The sequence below is a fragment of the Aulostomus chinensis genome, chromosome 12, assembly GCF_037954235.1.
Source record: "Aulostomus chinensis isolate RoL2024-O1b breed Wild chromosome 12, RoL_Achi_v1.0, whole genome shotgun sequence".
Classification (NCBI taxonomy): domain Eukaryota; kingdom Metazoa; phylum Chordata; class Actinopteri; order Syngnathiformes; family Aulostomidae; genus Aulostomus; species Aulostomus chinensis.
Window position 1 is genome coordinate 20,715,262 of NC_141331.1, and position 21,280 is coordinate 20,736,541.

At 39.3% G+C, this 21,280-nt stretch overlaps 1 protein-coding gene across 2 annotated transcripts in view; it reads left to right on the top strand.

The window, feature by feature from the left end:
- The first annotated feature begins 1,009 nt into the window (after positions 1 to 1,009).
- parp4 (poly (ADP-ribose) polymerase family, member 4) overlaps positions 1,010 to 21,280 on the top strand; it is a 35,020-nt gene continuing 14,749 nt past the window's right edge. For both annotated transcript variants that reach the window (XM_086220772.1, XM_086220773.1), the window contains exons 1-24: positions 1,010 to 1,199; positions 3,219 to 3,346; positions 3,648 to 3,873; positions 5,027 to 5,147; positions 5,848 to 5,926; positions 6,024 to 6,128; positions 6,499 to 6,657; positions 6,842 to 6,979; positions 7,099 to 7,266; positions 8,586 to 8,737; positions 10,151 to 10,282; positions 12,173 to 12,271; positions 12,581 to 12,764; positions 13,101 to 13,242; positions 14,925 to 15,064; positions 15,298 to 15,429; positions 17,161 to 17,247; positions 17,438 to 17,602; positions 17,755 to 17,801; positions 18,477 to 18,558; positions 18,812 to 18,949; positions 19,036 to 19,225; positions 20,409 to 20,479; positions 20,879 to 21,066. In XM_086220772.1, the coding sequence (XP_086076898.1) occupies positions 1,025 to 1,199; positions 3,219 to 3,346; positions 3,648 to 3,873; positions 5,027 to 5,147; positions 5,848 to 5,926; positions 6,024 to 6,128; positions 6,499 to 6,657; positions 6,842 to 6,979; positions 7,099 to 7,266; positions 8,586 to 8,737; positions 10,151 to 10,282; positions 12,173 to 12,271; positions 12,581 to 12,764; positions 13,101 to 13,242; positions 14,925 to 15,064; positions 15,298 to 15,429; positions 17,161 to 17,247; positions 17,438 to 17,602; positions 17,755 to 17,801; positions 18,477 to 18,558; positions 18,812 to 18,949; positions 19,036 to 19,225; positions 20,409 to 20,479; positions 20,879 to 21,066 (3,248 nt within the window). In that variant the 5' untranslated portion in view covers positions 1,010 to 1,024. The remainder of the gene's footprint in view (positions 1,200 to 3,218; positions 3,347 to 3,647; positions 3,874 to 5,026; positions 5,148 to 5,847; positions 5,927 to 6,023; positions 6,129 to 6,498; positions 6,658 to 6,841; positions 6,980 to 7,098; positions 7,267 to 8,585; positions 8,738 to 10,150; positions 10,283 to 12,172; positions 12,272 to 12,580; positions 12,765 to 13,100; positions 13,243 to 14,924; positions 15,065 to 15,297; positions 15,430 to 17,160; positions 17,248 to 17,437; positions 17,603 to 17,754; positions 17,802 to 18,476; positions 18,559 to 18,811; positions 18,950 to 19,035; positions 19,226 to 20,408; positions 20,480 to 20,878; positions 21,067 to 21,280) is intronic.

The following is a 21,280-nucleotide window of genomic DNA, read 5'->3' on the forward strand; positions in this document are numbered from 1 at the left end:
CTCAGGCCTCTTCAGCTGAAAAGAGCAGGCAATGACACACAACATCCGAGAAGTGAAGAAGGAAATCTGCAGCTTTGTGTACAGCCATTAGATCACTGTCCTAAAACATTTATAACCAAGCATCACCTAACATTTGATGGGTAACATTTTGTCTCTGAAGGCCACATTGGCTTGAATAAAGGGAGTGAAGAGCCATATATTGGACAATTAGAAGAGAACATGAAACACACATGCTGGAATAGATTCATGAATTGGAACTTTTTTCTATTGTATGTGTCAGTGAAAATGAAAAGATTCTCTTTTTGCCAGACGTTTATTTATTTTTATGCATTTATCACAGATGAAACACACTGAATTATGTTGTAAATATGTGAATATGTAAAAAAAGAAAAAAAGGTTGGACCATGTCTTTCATATCAGTGCTCTCTTCCACCGTAATGGAAAATATTATGAAATCAGCAGCGCAGCAGACACATTAATAGCAGTACAGACACACATCAGAAAGTTTTTGATCAAACATCTGAATGTATCTTACTATCAATCACAGGCATATGCTGACTGGTTAGTCTGTGGAGTCAAACTACAGAATAAGGCAAAATGTCAGGAGCAGAGAAAAAAGAAATTAATGGGGCTTTTGGTGAAAGCTGATGAGGAATCAGAAGTCAAATTTCTCTCCATTTATATCATAAACTGTAGACTAGATTAAAAAAAAAAAAACTATATAGTATCCATAGCGAAAACATCAGAATGTCATTTAGAAAAGGTAAGTGTTGTTAGATGGTATCAAAGAGGGGGTTAAAACATCATAGGGTCTTTGCCGACCCTAATTAACAGAAGGCAGCATTGCAGATGTGCAAGACAACTGCATACATTTCTTGTACTTCATGGAATTTCAAACATGTCGTATAAACAACAAGCATATAAATAAAATGAATTCAAATTTGATATACTAACGCCAGTCCGATAAAAAACGTCTTCATTTGTATATGGAACAAGATAATAGGATAAACGCTTTTTTAATTTAATGTACCTTTATTTTGAAAATGGAGGCACAACGGAAATAAACATTCTCCCGGAAGCCAAGACTTCAGTGCGAGCCTGCAAAACGCAGCAAGAACAGGTCCGTAATTCAACTGAGACAGGAACTAACGTCGTCTTTGAACAGCGAGAGGACTTTCGCCTGGACATTCAACTTTACAGTGAAGTCAAATTTATTTTCTTTGTGACACTTAAGTATCTGTTACTTTCACTGCTGTATAAACTGTGACATTTTGGTTGACTTGGCTTGTGAAAGTGTTGTTAACAACAAATTTTACTGTAATTTTATGTTCAGTTATTTGAGTTACATGACATCCCGACGTTACTGTATGGTTTTAAGTCGATTCAGATGCTGTTAAATTGTTGGTTTGTAATAATTTGAATGGTTTTATGTGCTTCCGCACATTTCTCCCATAAAGTGGGCGTATACTCTGTGTGTGAGTGTGTGTGTGTGTGTGTGTGTGTGTGTGTGTGTGAGTGTGTGTGTGCATTTAATTGTATTGTCCAAAACATGCAGGAAAAACAGATTTGCCAAGGCAGTCAGCACCAAAAACTTCACGACACACTCGTGAAGCACAACAGGTAGAAGCGCAAAATATGCAGAGAATGAAACATGAATAAAACTGCAACAGCACTTCCGATGGCTTTTCACAGACGTAACACTTCAATTCAGTCAGCATACAAGACTGAAATGATAGTGAAATTGAAGACTGCATATTTCTTTTGCTTTGCTGGTTGATTTAAGGTGTAGCACCTTACACTTTTTACGCTTGGGCTGCTAAAAATTCTCAGTAAGAGGCTACACTGCTCCTTGTAAAAAAAAAAAGAAAAAAGTTAGTCTGGAGCCCTTAAATAGTAATGTCAATATGGCCTGCTGCAATTTTCAGATTGGAGGAAGGTGCAGTATTTGTTAAAGGCTTTATGTGTTTCAAAATACGATTGTAAATTGTATATTGCGCTGCTGCAGTGATACACGTGAAAGTCTACAGACTGAAGAAAACATCTGTGTTTGACATAAAAAATCACACCACTATCATTTTGTTTGGTTTATCTATGCAAATGTCTCAAATGATGAAAAAACTAAAAATCCCTGGATTATCTAATATGTCAAAAGATGTATAATATCTTTTCTAATGTACAGCTTTAATTTTAAGGAATCCTACAAGTTAAGGAGCATATTTACTCCACAAAAAGAAAATGGCATAAGCAATGATTTACTGTATGATTAAAAAAAAAAAGTTTTTCTCCATTAAACTGATTATTATTGTTATTGTTTTTTTTATTAAATTTGGTGTGGCAAATTGAATATCATGGCCATATTCTGATAGTTTGTATTACTTTAAATGTAGGTGAGCCATTGTGGTACAGTACTGGAGTCACAGGAATCTTACTCACTCATACTCCCGCCAGTGCATGAGTCAGGGAAAGTTATTCCTACAAGTCATTCTACATACATATAATTTATAGAATGTTGTAATAATGTTAAGATGAGGTAGCACTGTCATGCAGTGGTTAGCACTGTTGCCTCACAGCAAGAAGGTTCTGGGTTCGAGCTGTGTGGAGTCTGCATGACTCCCTGTGCCTGTGTGGGTTCTCTCCAGGTACTCCAGCTTCCTCCCACAGTCCACACATATGCAAATGGGACGAGGCTAATTGGATACTCTGAATTGACCGTAGGTATGAATGTGAGTGTGAATGGTTGTCTGTTTATATGAGTTGGCCCTGCGATAGATTGGCGACTTGTCCACGGTGAACCCCTCCTCACGCCTGAAGGCTGCTGAGATAGACTCCAACCCCCCTGCGACCCTTAACAGGACAAGCATTAGAAAATGGATGGATGGATGTTTAGATTGAGCTATAAATACCCATGTAAAAACATCCTACTGTTCACATTAGGAGTCAGTGGTTTGTAAGAATTTGCATGATTTTATTTGTTTCTGTGATGGTTTCTCAATAAGTCAATAGTGTGTATGTGTGTGCATGTACATGTGTACGTGTCAGGGAAAGTTAGTCCTTAAAGTCATTCCACATACTTACCATTTATAGATTGATGTAATGATGTTTAGATTAAGCTATAAATACTCATGTTAAAACGTCCTACTGTTCACACAAAGAGACAAAGTGTCTGACAGCACTGTTACCCTACGCTTGTCTGAATGAGGAGTGTCCTCTGCTTACAGGCATGGCTGTGTTTGAGTTCTGCTACGTTCTGCTGGAGCTGAAATACTTGCCATTCAAGGAGAAGAAGAGGCTGAAGTCAGCAGTAACAGAAAATGGAGGCACCATTTCCTTTGTGGTCAACAAGCAGGTTATTCTCCACCATAGGTGTTTTTTTTTAATAACGGGTTTGGCCAGTATCACTCTGTCTGCAGAGATGTCTGGCTGGTTGATGTATTTGTATTAAAATAACACCATCCTTCTCCCAAATGATGGATGGTTGATGCAGCCTGCTTGATAACATATCATCATAAAGGTACAATCAAGAAAAACACTGTGTCCGACAGCAATCTACTGCCTTTCCTGTGTGGTTAGGAGCATCTATTCCTGTTCTCTGTCACGGGTCACAACAATGACAAGCTGCTTACTGTTTTGTGCCACATTTCCCACAGTGCTCCTTTGTAGTTACCAATGATGTGTCCAACCTGAGCTCCAACAGGCTGCGTAGCATCCAGCGCTATCAGACGCCGGTGGTGGGGGTGGAGTACGTGGATAGCTGTGTGCAGAATGGAGGTCTTCTGCCGATCAATGAATACAAGCTGGATACTTCCTCTCTCTCTGCCCTCTCATATGATCCCCTTCTTTGCTTACCAAGGACATTGCCACTCACATATCAAGGTACCATTTATTATTGGTGGAAGTGTGACTGAGGGCCACAAATACATCAAGAACTACTTAGCAGATGTCTGATGAAGCAGATGATCCCCCTACATTACAGTCTTGTTTTCTTTGTTGCCCATGATAAATGTATACAGACAAAAATCACACTACTTCGCAGTTCCTCTCAGTTCAAAGAGCTTTACAGCTATTTTCCCAGGACTGTTTACCTCTGGGGTTGGCAACTGTTATAGATCACTCTTCCTGCTATCATAACCATGTTTTTGGTTACAGCAGTTCAGTGATAAACCTAAAATACGTTGGTGTTCAGCACAGGGCTTGTGCTCTTATGAAAAACCTGGCAAAGTCATGATGTGTAAAAAATTACAATTTCCTAGTAAGGAGAAGTTTTTGAAAAATAAATTATTCCAGAAAATGTTGACAAAGTCGTGCAAATTTGGTTTGTAGATATCTGCGTGCACATGAATTTCTTCATCAAACCATGCAGTTTGTTGTTGATTTGAGTTAAAATTTTATATTTTATGGTCGAAAATTTGTCATGTGTACACAAACGTTTCAGAAATTGTATGACCATGATATTTTTTTTCTCAATGGTGTGAAGAACTTGTGGAAATTTATTAGTAAAATTATACATCAACTTTTCTTTGGAACTGGAGACTTTTTCAAAAGCTAAAATAGAAATTTATTGATATAATATTATGTTACTTTTGCAGCAGATCAATGACTATGTAAGTCTATAAACTCTGTAAATACATACTATTGTATGATTTCATCTTGTCCACGAGTTAGAGAATGCAGACCAACTGAATCAAAGTCAGAACCCCACCCAGTTCCAGCAAGGTGACTCATGGATGTTCTGTCACTGCCTTTATTTACTTTGAGCACAGATTGAAGTCAAAAGTTCAGTACCTTTGTCTCTTTTCAGTGTCTGTATTGACACACAGGCAGCAGTCAGCAGATTTGTCACATCAGGTGTGTTTAAATGGTTGATATTTTTAGATTTCTTTTGAGCAAGTTGAAATCTGCCATAGAAAAGTGTCTTGAGAATCAGTTTGTTAAAATTCATAACTGCAGCAGATGCAAGGCTTTTATTGGAGATTGTCTCAACTTGAAGTTGAATTTGTTGCTAAGGTGTTTGTCTTACTAACTATAGAATCAAAGAGCACAGAGGTTGCAGAGCGGTCTAATAACCAAGATCAGCCCATGGAATATGAAAGACCGATTCTAGAGCTGGACACTGGTGAGGGAAGTGGAAACGTCCTGAAAAGGTTCAGGTAGGTCCAGGCAGTTTAAATTGTGATACACAAAGTCAAGTGTTACATGAACACTACATCGTTTTTGATGGAGAGTAAGACATTTTGTAGAAACACACCAATGTAAAATTTAGCATCTCCTCTAGTACAAATGTGTTGTAATATTTACCAAGTATGACTGCCACGTAAGGCTTGGATCTTGGTCAAGCTGATTGGCAAATAAGATAAAGCCTTATTTCACCTAAATTAATTTGTTATTTGAGGGCTTTAGTGAAAATAAAACAGTAAGATAGACCACAGTCAGTTTTTTGAAGAGGATTAATAATTTAAACGTTATTGCTGGGAATGTTAAAACCAACCAGAACTGATGGACCATGCTGGGCGGAAAAACGAGAGTAACTGGAAACTGTAGATTGCTTAAATAGGGCCCATAGACTTTGTTGGGAATAACATGGGTGAACGGACAGATTTCATACTATTCAGCTTCATACATGTCACTCAAAATACAGTCCTGGTCCTTAGACATCACTGCTGTTCCTCGAAGCTTTAAACGTGAAGCACCCTAAAATGCTCTTAATAAGCATTTCAAGGAAATTGAAGGAACATTTTCTCTGTAAAAAAAAGTATGGAAATCTGCATCCATTAGTCTTAGAAAATTTCATTCACTTGACACTTAAAGAAAGAACAGTGATATGTAAACAGATTTTGTTACATTTCACAGAATTTATACTGAAATGGACAAAGACCTCCCAATGTACCCAGATCATTTTGAAGTTGCCAAGTATTCCATCTTTCAAAAGGTATAGTTATTTTTATGTCATTGCCAACATTACTACCTTTCTTTGAGAGCACTAATGCTGAAGAAGGCTATCATTAATAGTATATATTACTCTGTAGATAAATAGGAACACCTGGAGTGTTCTGGAGCTGCAGAGTTTCAAAGGAAAGAAAAGGCAGCAGTACCGTGTGGTCAGGTACTGGAAGGATGATACAGACGCCCAGGTAAGTCTTTGGATAGTACAGCTTCCAGTGCATGTTACATCACAGGTTAGCTCATTTTAGACGCGTACACACGCATACACATGCGTACACACGTGTACACACACACACACACACACACACGCCTACACCGTGAAGCATGGAGGAGGAGGTGTGATGGTGTGGGGGTGCTTTACTGGTGACGCTGTTGGGGATTTATTCAAAATTGAAGGCACACTGAACCAGCACGGCTACCACAGTAGCCTTCAGCAACATGCTATCCCATCCGGTTTGCGTTTAGTTGAACCATCATTTACTTTTCAACAGGACAAAGACCCAAGTTGTCATATTTTGCATGAACCAAAACACCCCTACCCTGTGTATGTGTTGACAGAAGGGGGCAGTGAGAGATATGCTGGTGTATCCATCCACCTCAGAGGATGCTCTGGAGGTCTACCAGACCCTGGCAGAGACACTTGAGGAATCAGGATTGGAGCCTAGGACTCGCATCCCTACACAAGCCCTGGATCTTGGCTCTGCCCCCCTCCAACAGGTTTGCTAATGCAAATGATGAAGAGCTCTCAAAATGCAGAATGAGTTCCTGACAGTGTAACTGATACTTGGCTGGCATAGCCAAATATGTATCTACATATATAATAATATATGATATATAAAGCTTTCCTGCTTAATCCAATGAGCTGATCAGTTCATTAACATGTGCCTTGTTTGACTGGCAGCTTCTACTGGAGGAGACACTTAAGACAGGAGCCTTGTCACCGGATGTGGGCATCTTTGTGGAGCTTCTCTGGACTGAGGCCCTTGGTTGTCTTGGTACCCTCCTCAGCGTTTCAGCAGACAAACTCAGCCTCAGTGATGTAAGGTTTCTCTCCTTGGTGGTTCTGTTTGCTTGGGATGTCCCAGTATTCTGTTGTGTGTTTCACCATCTTCAAGCAAATACTGTTAATGCTCCACTCCATTCTGTGTGTTTTTAAAGGTGAGCAGAGTTGAGGGCTTGTTGATTCAAGCTCAGAGGAAGCTGAGAGAGGGGAATCATGCTGAAGTGACAGCTCTTCTGGGTGAGGTTTACAGCCTGCTGCCACACAGACAGCCCAGTCCATGTCCCAGTGCCAAGCTCATCTCTCAGAAGCTGGACCTCTGTCAGGTGTAATGGAGCACACATGCACAAATACATGGATACAAGCACATAATAAATATAAGGCAGCTATACATCTTTGTGATTAAAGCTACTTGATATGCACAGACAGTGTGCCTTAAAACTTATAAGCACACATAAAAGGCTCTACAGATGAGGCTTTTCATCAGTGATACCAAGTCATCTATCTCATGCAATTTTTGGTGAAACAGATAAGCTTCCCTTTTAATTAATACAGCTGCCTTCACTGGCATAACAAGACAGATATTTAGCCTCAATTTAGAGAGTGTAGTGTAGCATTTGCAGTTGAGTGATTACATGGTTAGGAGAAAAAAATCTTTGGCTCCTAAAGTTATTCTAAAGTACCTTTGTAATCCATCTATCCATCCATTTTCTACCACTTATCCTTTTAAGGGTCGCAGGGGGGCTGGAGCCTATCCCAGCAGCCTTCGAGTGTGAGGCGGTGTACACCCTGGATGGGTCACCAGTCCATTGTAGGGACAACACATATAGACAGACAACCATTCACACTCACAGTCACACCTACGGTCAACTTAGAGTATCAATCAGCCTCATCCCTTCTTGATGTCTTTGGACTGTGGGAGGAAGCTGGAGTACCAGAGAGAACCCACACAGGCACAGGGAGAACATGGAGACTCCACACAGAAAGATCCCGTGCCCAAGCAGGGGCTCGAAGGAGCCTTCTTGCTGTGAGGCCACAGTGCTAACCACTGCACCACCGTGCTACCTACATTTTTAATCCAGTAGTATTTCTTGTCATCAAATACCATCAAGATGGATTTTTTTGTTGTTGTTGTTCTTAAACATCTGAAATGCAAAGAATTCAGATTTTCTTTTTAATGTTTCAGCTGCACAGTGGTGCAGTGGTTAGCACTGTCACCTCATAGTAAGAAGGTTCTGGGTTCAAGTCCCGGCTCGGGCAGGGGATCTTTCTGTGTGGAGTCTGCATGTTCTCCCTATCCCTGCATGGGTTCTCTCCAGGTACTCCGGCTTCTTTCCAGAGACATGCAATTGGGGACGTGGCTGATTGGATTCTCTAAATTGGCTGTAGGCTTGAAATTGAGTGTGAATGGTTGTTTGTCTCTGTATGTTTGCCCTGCGATGGACTGGCGACCTGTCCAGGGTGAACCCTGCCTCTCGCCCGTAGCCACTGGGATAGGCTCCAGCCCCCCCACGACCCTGAATAGGAATAAGCGGAAGACAATGGATGGATTTTAATGTTTCAAGGTATCTGTTATTGTCAATCAGATTAACCTAGGTCATCACTATGCATGTCCATGCTAAAAATGCCTGTTTCTTTTATTAAGTTAATCAGAGATATTCTGAATGTGAGTGAGATGACGCTGGGAAGCCCTGTCCCTTCTTCTCTGGGGAAGTATCGTGCTCTGAGGTGCTGCATTGAAACTGTTCCTCCCAACAGCTCCGAATTCCAAGCTGTGACTGGGCTGCTCCAGGACAGGTAAAATACATCTTCAAAAATGTGTGATATTTTAGAGGGGAGTTAAATATGGCACCCGTTACTGAAATTCATCTGTTAAGATGTTAAATGTCACAGATGTACCAGAATCTTCACATAGTCCTACACATGTAGTCTGCCTACACTATTAACATTTGTGCTAAGAAAAATATAACTATACTTGTATTGATTTATGAATTTATACAGGAATAAAAAAATAAAGAAATGTATAGATACTAAGATGAATGCATGGATGTATGTGGAAATAAATGATTTCAAAAACATAAATATACGGTAGTTATACAGAAAAACTATAAGTATATGAAAGTAGAAATGCAAAGGACAAAATAACTTAATTTAAAGATAGAGAAATAATGTATAAGGCCAAAAAGTATTTATTTTGTATTTATTTATTTTTGCTTTAATTATTTCATTTATGTATTTATTTATAGGAGAGATCTATTGCAAGACATTTGTTTTTTACTCCCTAGGAAACTTGTCAGTGATGTTAACATTTTAGTTGAATTTTTCATTCTTACTGAATGCAGCAAATGTAAGTACTCGTATACTGCAGCATACACATTCAACAATGAAAGAGGAATACATTCATAAGGGTGTCAAGTCAAGTTGCTTTTATTTGGAAAGCCAAACCACGACAAAAGCTATCGCATGACACTTATCAAGTAGAGCAGGTCTAGCACCGAGTAAACAAGATGAAGGGAGAAAGAGGAGCTGAGAGTAAGACAGAGGGACAGGGGACAAGGAGAGTTATGACTCAACAAGCAGTAACAACAATGACTGCAAGAAGAGTAAACTAGCTACTGACAACAACATGTACCAGCTACTTAAGCAGTCAACCTCTGTATAATATGAGCATTGAAGTGCACACACTGATACTATTGCTAACACAATGCTGATGTACTATGTACATGAGGCCAGCACTGAGAATACTAACATGAATACTACTAGTAGTTATACTAATACTGATACTAAGGGTGGCAGCCTGAGCCTTGTCAGGTCTGCAACGTCCACCAGCAGCAGCATCAGTCATCATCATGTGATCTAAGCCTATTTCAGTTTAAATATGGGCTAGCCTAATCCATCCCTAACTGTAAACTATCAAAAAGGAAAGTCTTAAGTGTACTTTTAATGTTGAGAAGGTGTCTGCGTACCGGACTGAAACTGGGAGACAGTTCCACAGGAGAGAAGCCTGGTAACTGAAGGCTCTGGCACCCATTTTCCTTGGTGAGACTTAAGGAACCACAAGTAACCAATCATGGGAGTGAAAGGTTGTAGGTGTCAAGGTGTCAGATTAAAATTTCAAACTCAAATGTATTCTTTTTTATTCACATTCATTTTCTACTGACACGTTTCTCTGCCTATAGTTACATCTCATTGCCCATCTGTGCTTTCCAGTGAGGTAAATATCCAACAGATATTTCGTGTGAGCAGAAGTGTGGAAGTTCAAACCTTTAAGAGTGAACTCGGGAACTTGAGGCCCCTCCTCCACTGCTCGAGACCCAGCAACTTTGTAGGAATCCTGTCCCGGTAAGATTTCTCAAGCACACAGAGCCATGTTTTGTCACTTGACCATGTCAGTACAGGAGGCTTAGTGAGAGCAGCACATTAGCAACAGCAGTCGCAAAGTAATCTGTCTGTACATGTATGTCATATATTCATTATAGCTTTGATCATAAAACTGAAAGAAAAAAGATTTAAGCGGTACACTTGGGGTCATGGCTACTTGCACATTCACCACTGATACAAAAGCCATTACGTGGCCTATCTAGACAGCTGTACTGACTGAAAATAGAAACTAATCTGTTTTGTCGGACAATCATGAGACAAAAGACTGAGCAAATGCCACTCATTGCATCTCCTGTGGAGACATAACATTAGAGGACATAATGCTGATGTCTTGCTGCATTACCCTTAATCTAATTCCATCCGTTACCCTAACCCACTCTCATCCAAATCCGTATTTAGTTGAATTTTTAGATATTGTACTTAACATTTCTATTGTGAGAGGGACCTTCCCCTTGTTACATAAATATCTTTACCTCATACTGTGACGAAAACATCTTGACAGTTATAGTCCAAGTCTGTATCTACATATAATGTTGGAGGTTTCTTGCACAATATGAATTCTCTCCATGCCTCCATACCATCAAAAATGTTGGGCTCATTTATATTTCATATTTCATACTGACTCAAAAGGTTATCATTTGAATGCTTTAACAGTTCACATACGGTAATTAAGTTCCCAAGAAGTCTTTAACAGTGAAGAAAACCATAAAACACCAAAATTTTGGACAAATTACAGTCTGTTTGCGTTCAAGCTATAATTCAAAGAGCAGAAAACAAGGATGGATGACAGTGGGAGTGAGATTGTGTTTTCTACGCACAACCAGGTGCGTTCATGTTAGTGAGTGATATCATCATTTGACAACTGGAATGAGCACACCTTGTCTGAAAACACACACACACCAGCAGTGTGACTTGTTCCTCCACTCAGTAAGACAAATTATCAGGAGCATTTTGTATGTGAATAGTGTTTATTTATCATTTTGTGGATCCAAACAGCAAACCATAAAATAATCACCTTTTATCGTATATATGATTCAATTATATGTTTGAAGTGAATATGAAAAAAATATTTTGATATTTAATTAATGAACTATTGATTATATATTCTTGTATTGTAGTTAATCCTGACAGTAACATATTCCACTGCAAACTTTACAGCCACACAGTGAAACCACCAGAAGCTAAAAAATATACTGTGACACATTTTTGGTCACAATGCCAATTTTCACTTACCGTATTTTCCGCACTATAAGGCGCGGATTATAAGACGCACCTTCAATGAATGGCCTATTTTAAAACTGTTTCATATATAGGGTGCACCGCATTACAAGGCGCATAGAATAGAAACAACTGTAGTGGCTTGGGTTGCGTTATGCATCCACTAGATGGAGCTGCGCGAAAGGGAACATCAACAAAACAGTCAGATAAGTCAGTCAGTAAAGCTTTATTAATAGAATACAAACCAACGTTCTGACAACTCCGTTCACTCCCAAAACAAGTTAGTGCATTCACTATACGGTACGTACTGGTAGCTGCGTGACTGATAGCCTTGAGTTTGAACTCTGTGTCGTAAGCGTGTCTCTTGAAAGGAGCCACTTTGGTGTCTTAATACAAACACAAGTGGTGTGGGACTGGAATTCCCCTTAACTGTTTTTACCGCTGTTACTTCAGCGACGCCCCCTGACTACAGTAGCCATAATTAACCAATATTGATCCATATATAAGGCGCATTGGATTATAAGGCGCACTGTCGGTTTTTGAGAGAATTAAAGGCTTTTAGGTGCACCTTATAGTACGGAAAATATGGTACAAGTCAATAATCTTGGCTCTTTGTTTTTATTCTCTCTTTAGTGGTCTGCTGCTGCCTTGTGTTGGAGTGGGGCATCATGGAATAGAAAGAACAGATGCTGGTAATCTTGGAAGTGGTATCTACTTCAGCAGTGCCATGAGGTCAGCGGAGTATTTTATAGTTCAACACATGACATCCTCTTCTACTATAATTATGCAAAAATATGTCAATTAACCCAAGATACAGAGTTCACATTTTTACTCTTGACTTCTTCTTTTTGATTAGATTTTTTGATAGATTTGAAACATAAAAAATTGAACTAAAATAATTGTATGAGCATGTCTAAATTGATGAAAATTGAAGTTTTATTTATGATATAGGTATGTATTTCATTTCATCATCAGGGGACCTTGATTGTATCAGCACACATCTTTAATATGGTGGTCCTTACTCCTGATATCCTCCTACAGCACCTGCCTGAAATACTCCAAGCCCTGTGAGACAAATGGTTCTCGGCTGCTGCTAGTGTGTGAAGTGGCATTGGGAAGGTGTGTGGAATTCCATGAAAAAGACCCCACACTTATTCAGGCACCTGAGGGATATGACAGCGTGCATGCAGTCCGCCAAACCCCAAGCACTCACTCTGAGTTTGAGGTACAACTGTTTGTGAGTGAATGCTAAGAAAAAGTAGTGCTATGAAGCACATACACAAATTTGTGTTTTTGGTACTATGTTTTGATAGTAAGTACTTAACTCATTTTTTACGACGTGGCCTTTGCCTGATTTTAGGTGTTGCTACTATGAAATGTTAGTCCTTATCAATTTCAATGTCAGTGTTCAGTTAAGCTGAATGGATTACTTTATACCTGGTTATTACATCCAAATAATAATATCAGTAATCATCCTCCTACTAATCATTCATTTTTTCTTTGTTTAGAATATCCTACAACTTTATCCCATATTATGATTATATTTACTCACATGTTCTAGGATGATGAGTTTGTGGTATACAGCCCTGATCAGGTGAAGTTGAAGTATGTGGTCCAGTTCAGTCGCAATGGAGACCAACTGACTGAGTTCAAGCCATCTATCGACACCTCAGCCGAGCTATGCCTGCCCTCTGCTGACCAAGGTGAGCACTACACACCTGCGCATTACTTTTTTAATGTCCTGTTCTTTGGTCCTCTTAAGCTTTAACGTGGATCGTTTTTCTTGAGACAGCAGAAGGAAAGAAGGATCACCATGAAGTATAACTTGCTCTAGTTTCAAAAGCAGTATGTCATTAAGGCTGTAAAGATCTCCCTAATACAGACCCTGAAGGGTCTGTATTCATAAAGGATCACTTCTAATCACCAGGATTTCTCTTTGTGCCACTTAAGTTTCTCAGCAGTTTCCTCTGCATTTGATTCGATCAATTTACAAAGCTGCTAAACATTTTTGACTCTTTTATTTAGGAGATTGAAAAAAAGCACAAGGTAATTTAAGGCTAAAATATTTTCGAATACAGCATTTATGCAGACCATATGCTGCCATGGAGTACTCAGTGTGTATATTTGTTTACACGCTGTTCTCAGTATTGCTGTTGGTGTGTAATGATGTGCTGGAGTTGGACACATAATGCCAACCGTCACACATGTGACACAACCAACCTGATAAAGGGGCCTGGCAAAGAGCTGAACCAAGCGTTCTACATGCAGCTCTATGGCAGTTATGTGTAGGAGTGGAGTCTCATAACTCCCAAGGGAATGCCACAGAATGGGTAAATTTGTTCCTTCAGGGGTCAAAAGACCAAAAGCACCTACTTAGGACATTATAATCCTGCTTTGGTGTCTCTATGGGTCCTGACTCAAGGACCCTAAGGGGAGGACTGTTATACCTAGTTGTGTGATGAACATGATTTGCTGATCAGGAACAAAGAACTATTGGTAAAATTCACAGCTGGTCCTTGCTGGGCTACAAGAGATGTTATGTTGAAGATTTCTTGCTCCCGCATCAGAGTAGATCCCAACCAATTGTCCATGTAAGGAGAAACATGCATTCGCTTGGTCTGCAAAGGGAAGGCTTTGTTGCAGTGCAAAAGATCAGCGGAGCTGGTAAAAGCTAGAATATGAACAACAAGCTAACCCAACTCTCAAACGAAGCTTAAGGAACTGCTTGTAGTGTGTGTCATTGACACATTAAAATTAGTATAAATCAAATCGATGTTTATAAACCAGTCACTCTGATTATTTTAAAGTCAAATCTTTCATGATATCATATATTCCTCTAGCCCAGACTCCCTTTAAAGAATCAGCAATTTTACTGATGCAACGCACAGCAGGCTTTCTGCTCCGCCCAGAATCGGAGGTTCCCATCCATCTGGCCAATCAATACAGCCCCCAAGAAGTGGTGCACTCCATGTCAGAGACAGACTCTGCTGACCTGCTGTAGCTTGTGTTCATCAGGCAACGGATAGAGGTGCAGTTTAACTGCAGGTCCAAGCAAAGTGCTCTAGTGCTCTGCTAACTTCCATGATTTCTCTGTCAAAAGTAATACTAAAGCCCGAGTTGAGTAAATTAATTTTTCAATTGCTGGCTGGTTGCTTCCAGTAAGTAGCTGTTTTTTTTTTTTACAGTAATCATGTTTCGGTTTTGCATGTGTCCATTTAAGTTATACAATGAATAACATAACAATAAAGCTAAATGCAGCAAGATAAGGTGTGTGTGTGTGTGTGTGTGTGTGTGTGTGTGTGTGTGTGTGTGTGTGTGTGTGTGTGCGTGCGTGCGTGTGTGCACGTGTGTGTGTGCCTGCACGTGTGTGTACTTGTGTGTGTAGTGATTTCGATGGATGGGGGGATTGAATTCCTCAAAAATCGTCTAGAGGATGTGAAGGCTGGACTGCTGGACAGCTCTGGACAGCAACTCCCCCTGCAGGCCATCAATGTGAAGTGCAAACTGATGGATTTGCTCTCTCAGGTGAAAAAATTAAAATACTTATTGTCTCCTCACTCTCTTAATCAGTTTTGAAATTTGGTCAGGCCAAAATGTGCAATCAAGAAATGGATTCTCTTGCATGCAGGTGTTTAAGTTTCCAAAAATACAGCATACTGCTGATTGTAAATCCTTCACTTGTCATTGCACATCAAGCAGTAACAATCAATGTTCTCTCATTTGTCCTGAATATGCACTATCTTAATCATCTTCTTTAGGTCATCATCTTCCAAACATACACCAATCAGAGCAACGTGCCAATTGAAGCAAAGTATGTTTTCCCATTGGATGATACTGCAGCAGTGTGTGGCTTTGAAGCTTTCATCAATGGAAAACATGTGGTGGGACAGGTAACGCTGGTTTTCCTTTACCGTGAAGTACTTATTGAGTCGACCTCTGCTCCACAGGCTGTGCCACAGCTCACTTGCTGCGCAAATGCCTTTCATTGTCCATGAGAGCTTTTTCAGAGGTGGAGCCCTTGCCCTATTTACAAGTGTATTAAACATGTATTTGCAGCTTTGGATGTGGTAATAGATGCTTTGTGGCTGGACATGTACATTTGTTGACTGTAATTGTCTCTGATTCCTGTTTTAAAGTAGCTCCTAGGACTCTCATCAGATGATTTAGTTGTACGGATGCCTCTGTATGACATACATTGGCAAATGAGTGTCAGCCAGGAGATTCCTCATTGCTTCATCTAAAAGCCTACGTTTTAGTCGGTTTCCCAGTAAAATAAAACAAAACAATGACTACTCAGCACCAGAGGCACGACGATTGCTTGTAGTCTTACACAGGATGCCCATTTCCCCTTCATCATATTAGTTATTTATTTTACGTAGGCAATCAGATACATTACCTCATTAGAAACTTCACATCCTGCTTTCGGCATTCCTATTATTCTGTTATACTCAAAATGAATGTGTGTGCTCCATCCAGCCTGATACAAGCAACTTACGAACTTTACATTTTGAGGCAGTGGTGCTCATAAGAAATGCAGTCTGTATTCAAAACACCGCCATATATGGCCAGAGGGACTGCCGAACAAACTGAAAGTTAGTGGCAGCTGTTTTAGATGTCAAAATACAGAAGGTGTCATAAACCTGTGTTTTTGTTTATTTTCTCAAATGATGGTCGTTATCTTAAATCTTAATCAAGATTTCATCGATGCTGTGATCATTTTTCACACTCCTCATGTCTGACAGCTGAGCAGAGAAATATTTAAATCACAAGTTATAGAGTGTCACCTGCATCAAAATGTACTATGTAATCAGAAATGGCAGGAGAAGTAACAAAGGTTGAATGAAGTCTTTTATACTTCTCCACCCCAAACCACCTCCAACCGCATCTCGGTCTTTGTGAATACAGTTTTGTTCTGTGTAGGTCTGTCATGGTAACAACGCTTTTTGGCCGAGTTTCCCAGAAATTGATAATTGATATTATTGGCATTTTAAGAGCATTTTATGATACTTGAAATAATGATAATGTAATTGCATAATAATGCAAGTACTTTTTTCAGAGCGTAATTAATATTCAATTCTTAAGAATATCCATAGTCGTCAGACATTAGATTTAGAATCTGAAAAAGATTGAAATATCCTAAACTTAAAAAAATCTAATGACATTATCCACAAAAACTGTATGTTTTGTCATTCTTATGCTAACAAACACATAAAAAGTACTGAGCAATATATTGTAATATTATTGAGTTAAGGTTTATTTATGGTACAATAAGTAGATATAGGTCATTATTATTGTGACAGGCCCAACTGCATATGTAAGACAAAGCCAGTAACAGAAAAGGTGTTTATACATAAATTAAATTCAGTACAGGAAAAATTATTAACAACATAGTTTTATGCTTCAGAGATGCAAGTCAGTTCAGTAAAAGTAGCCCTCTGTGGGCTACACAACTCACAGTCCTGAGTGTCACAGATGATACAGCAATGCCACAAGTCTTTGACTTAGTGAGCCCTGCTGTTGACAGGCTGTTTTCTTCTACCGGTAATTGAAAAATGAGTGGTAGGATTCATTTTCATTTTCTCACATAAATTAATACACTTGGTTCTGTGCCTCTATCACAGGTGAAAGAGAAAGAGATGGCTCGCAAGGAGTACCGGGAAGCTATTCAGAAGGGCCATGGTGCCTACCTCATGGATCAGGATGCCCCTGTACGTCTGCACACCACCAAACACACACACAAGGATGATATGGGCTATTTCTATATGAGTCCAAAACGCCAACATTTTAGTTATCACACTGATTACTTGTTACCATATACCTGATTTAATTTAATTAAATGATAATTTAATACAAGTTTTATCTCAGTAACTTGAGTTGTGATGTGTGTGTTCCCTGCAGGATGTTTTCACCATTAGTGTGGGCAATCTGCCACCAGGTGCGACTGTCCTCATTAAAGTTACCTTTGTGTCTGAGCTGATCATCAGGGATGGAAGTATCTTCTTCTCCCTGCCTGGGAGTGTTGCTCCATGGCAGGAAAGCGCAGCACTCAACCAGACCACACAAGTAAGGAGAGCTTGCATAGCACTCCAAATATAATCTCTTGATTTGTTTGAGAAGAAAGACAAAAAGGGAACAAGAGTTTATGTTTTAAGACATTTCATTCCATCTTCTCGTCGGAGCTAAGAGTTTTTTGTGGGTTTTCTATTGCTCACCAGGTCACTTTGGAGAAAGTGTGTGTGACCGGTGAAGCAGCAATTGAGAGGTGAGCTATACCCTGGACATTTTTAAATGATACTTAACCAAGAAGTTTATTTTTGACGCTCAGAGAACATCAGTCTGTCAGTGTGGCTTAGGACATATTTGCGTTCACACGGTTTAAAGAATGTCGCCAGATGGGGCCCAGACAACCTCTGAATGTGAATGGATTTGAGTGTGTGTTCACACATGTAGTTTGAACTGTTCCCTCGAGATCGTACTGCTCAAAAGTATATTTTGCCTTCAAGCACTCACTCGTCATTGACCACTCTTTGTGTCATTGTTGTCACTTCTTTGTGACTTTTGAATGCAGAATGAGCCCGGCGCATACCTTTACCTTGACCACAAACTAGAAACAACAGCAAAACTTTACAAAGATGTCAATTTACAAACTCTCAATTGCATCATCTATTATAGTCCGCGTCTTTAACCATCCCAGCTTTCAGTATTCCACAATCTCATTGATCTGGTCTGTACTAAGTGAGGTATCTCTTTAATAAAATTTCTGATGAAATTAATTGCTAGAAGATGCTGTCAAAGTTTTTAGTGGCCGTTGGTGTGGTGTAGCAATTCCAAAGAGGTGTGTTATTTGCCTTTGATTCTTTGCTAAATTGTTTTCACAGAGTACACTTGAATGTATGAAACTCAGTTCTGAGTTTATTGCGTTTCTCTTTTCCTCCAGAACATTCACCCTGGACATGTCAATCGAGATGCCCTATGAGATCACAAACCTGCAATGTATCACTCATAAAGTCAAGATGAAGGTCAATTTGATGTTTTCACATTATTCTATCAAACTTAATTGGGACAAAATTAGAATTAAATGAATTCTTATATTGTTTCTTTTTGAACACTTGCATGTAATTAAGATCAGAATTAACGTACTTGCATTCTGAATTTAGTATTTTTTTCTGCTGCTTAAGCTGAGTAAGCAATTTTTTTTTTAAGTTGTGGAAAATATAGTTTCATATCAAATACATAGTGTTACTTACATTCCATATGTGTGTGTTCCCACAGAGAACAGACTGTAAGGCTGTTGTGAGTGTGCTGCCAGGAGAAGTTATTGGTCCAGAAGGTTTCCAACTGTCAGTCAGTCTTTCTTTGGTGCATTTGCCCAGGATGTGGGTTGAGAAACATCCTGAAAAAGACAGCCAGGTGTGACAGTCTGTTTTCTCCTGCTCCCTTACTGTGTGTTTTAAATATTTTTTGTTGTTGTTTTTACTAACCCGTCTCTCCTACAGGCCTGCATGTTGGTATTCTACCCAGACTTTGACATAAATCCCAGTTCAACTTCTGATGAAGTTGTCCTGTTGTTGGACACATCAGAATCCATGAGGGGAGTGACTCTCTGCACAGCCCAGAGGATTGCCCTGCAAGTCCTCAAAACACTTGACCCGAATACCAGAATCAATGTCATCTGCTTTGGCACAGGTCAGTGTTATCCCTTTTTTATAGTAATGAAGTAAGTGCTTGGAACGTTAATGCTTGCGATAAATCTAGAAACCTTAGCGCATTCATTTTAAGTTAATGCAAATTAAGGATATGACCCACTCTATCCTGAAGTTCGAATGTGCATTTACCAAAATGCATGAGGTGTATTTAGCAAATCATCCCTTTGTAGTATCTATATAGAAGGTCAACACAGCCTATTTGTGAAAGGCGGTTTGTCAGTTCTAATGTAAGAAGTTTGACATTTCAAACAGTGTTGCAAACACAGCAGAGCTGAAAGTTTAGTGGGCTTCTCTCTGGTCCAGGACACAGCCTCTGATAATTTAACTAACTGATGATGGCAATGCCAGTCTAGCTCTACTGTAGTATCCTGGGCTGGACTCAGTAATCCAGTGAGAGGGATGAACTCAAAACACGTCCTTCCTTTGAGACTCTGCAGTTACATACACACTTCACTCAGCTGCATACAAAGACTTTTATTTGTTTGCCAGCCATTACCTTACCCTGCAACTGCCTCAATAAACCGTAAGATGGCTACAGCATCACACACCTGACCACTCTGTTACAAACCTTTGTTACAAAGCGGATTGAGATACTGCTTTAGAAAACGATGGAAATTTAGAAACTCAGATGTTATTTATTTGGTTTTTTAAAAAATGATTCCTAGAAAAGTAGCATGCCTTTCTCTACTCTTCCTCCTCGACTCGAGTGTCACACAGATTAATTTATCTCTCCCTTAAAAGTAAAACAAAATACTATTATTTTAATCTTGCAAGTAATCTTGAGTAATGATATGATTTTGTGTGTAATTGAAACCCTAGAGAAAAATAAGAACCATTTCTTGCCATCAAGATACTTATCTCACCTTAAAAGTTCTAATTAAAGAATGGAGAAATAAATAAACTACACTGCAAGCAATAAAAGAAAAGAAATTCACAGAAAACATGAAAAATATGTAATGTAATACACATAAAATGCTTCATGAGTAATGTGAGTTGATCCTTCATGTAGATCACTCTGCTCAAAAATATAATTAAAAATATATATTGTTGTTAATTTGATCAAAAATCTGTTATTGAGTGGTCAATATGCAGTTGTATGCCATTGAATAACTGCATGCGTGATTTACAGAGAAACATTTTTCGATTGTGTCTCTGTCCGTCAGATCATGCTCAAGCTTTCCTGGTAGCACAGCCGCTTGTTCAAGTTCGACAAGCAGCTGAGAGCTTCATCAAGGTGAGTTACGTGGAAGACTAACTTATTTCTGTACAACGCTATATGGTCTACAACATCTTAAATCAAAAACTGTGTTGACGTACCATATGGTAGTATCCAACATATTCATCCTGTACTAAAATAGTAAACATAGTTTAGAATTCCTCTTAAATCAATGGTTTAAAAACATAGAATAAATCTGTACATACATCCATGAGAGGAACTTGGTCTTGACATAACATTGTATATCTTTAATACCATATCATCAGTTGTTGTTATAAAATAATGTATTTTACAATAAAAACACTAAAATAAACAGTTGAAGAGCTGAGTCCGAATTTTTTTAATATTGATTTTGTACAACAAAAGAATATGTAACGACAAATCTCAAATCTCACATTGTATGCTTCTGTTGTGTAGCACTTGTCCCCAGTGGGGGGCAGCACTGAGCTGTGGCGCCCCTTACGAGCTCTCAGCCTCCTGCCTTCATCCCGTGGCATCAGAAACCTGCTCCTGCTCTCTGACGGCCACATCCAGAATGCAGGTGTTAGCCTGCAACTGCTCCGAGACAATGCTCAACACACCCGGCTCTTCACATGCGGTCTAAGGTGTGACTACCAGGCGATATATTGAGTTTGACTTTTCTTTGTTACTGACAGAACATGAAAGGAAATTTAGAAGTGTGTTTGCATTAAATGTCATTGAATAGATGTCACACAATGTGGATCAGAGTGCATTCAAGCTATAGTTTTTAGTTAAGTCTTAGCCATGTACGTACAAACACACAGGCACCCGTCCATTGCTACATCTTCAGGGCTACAC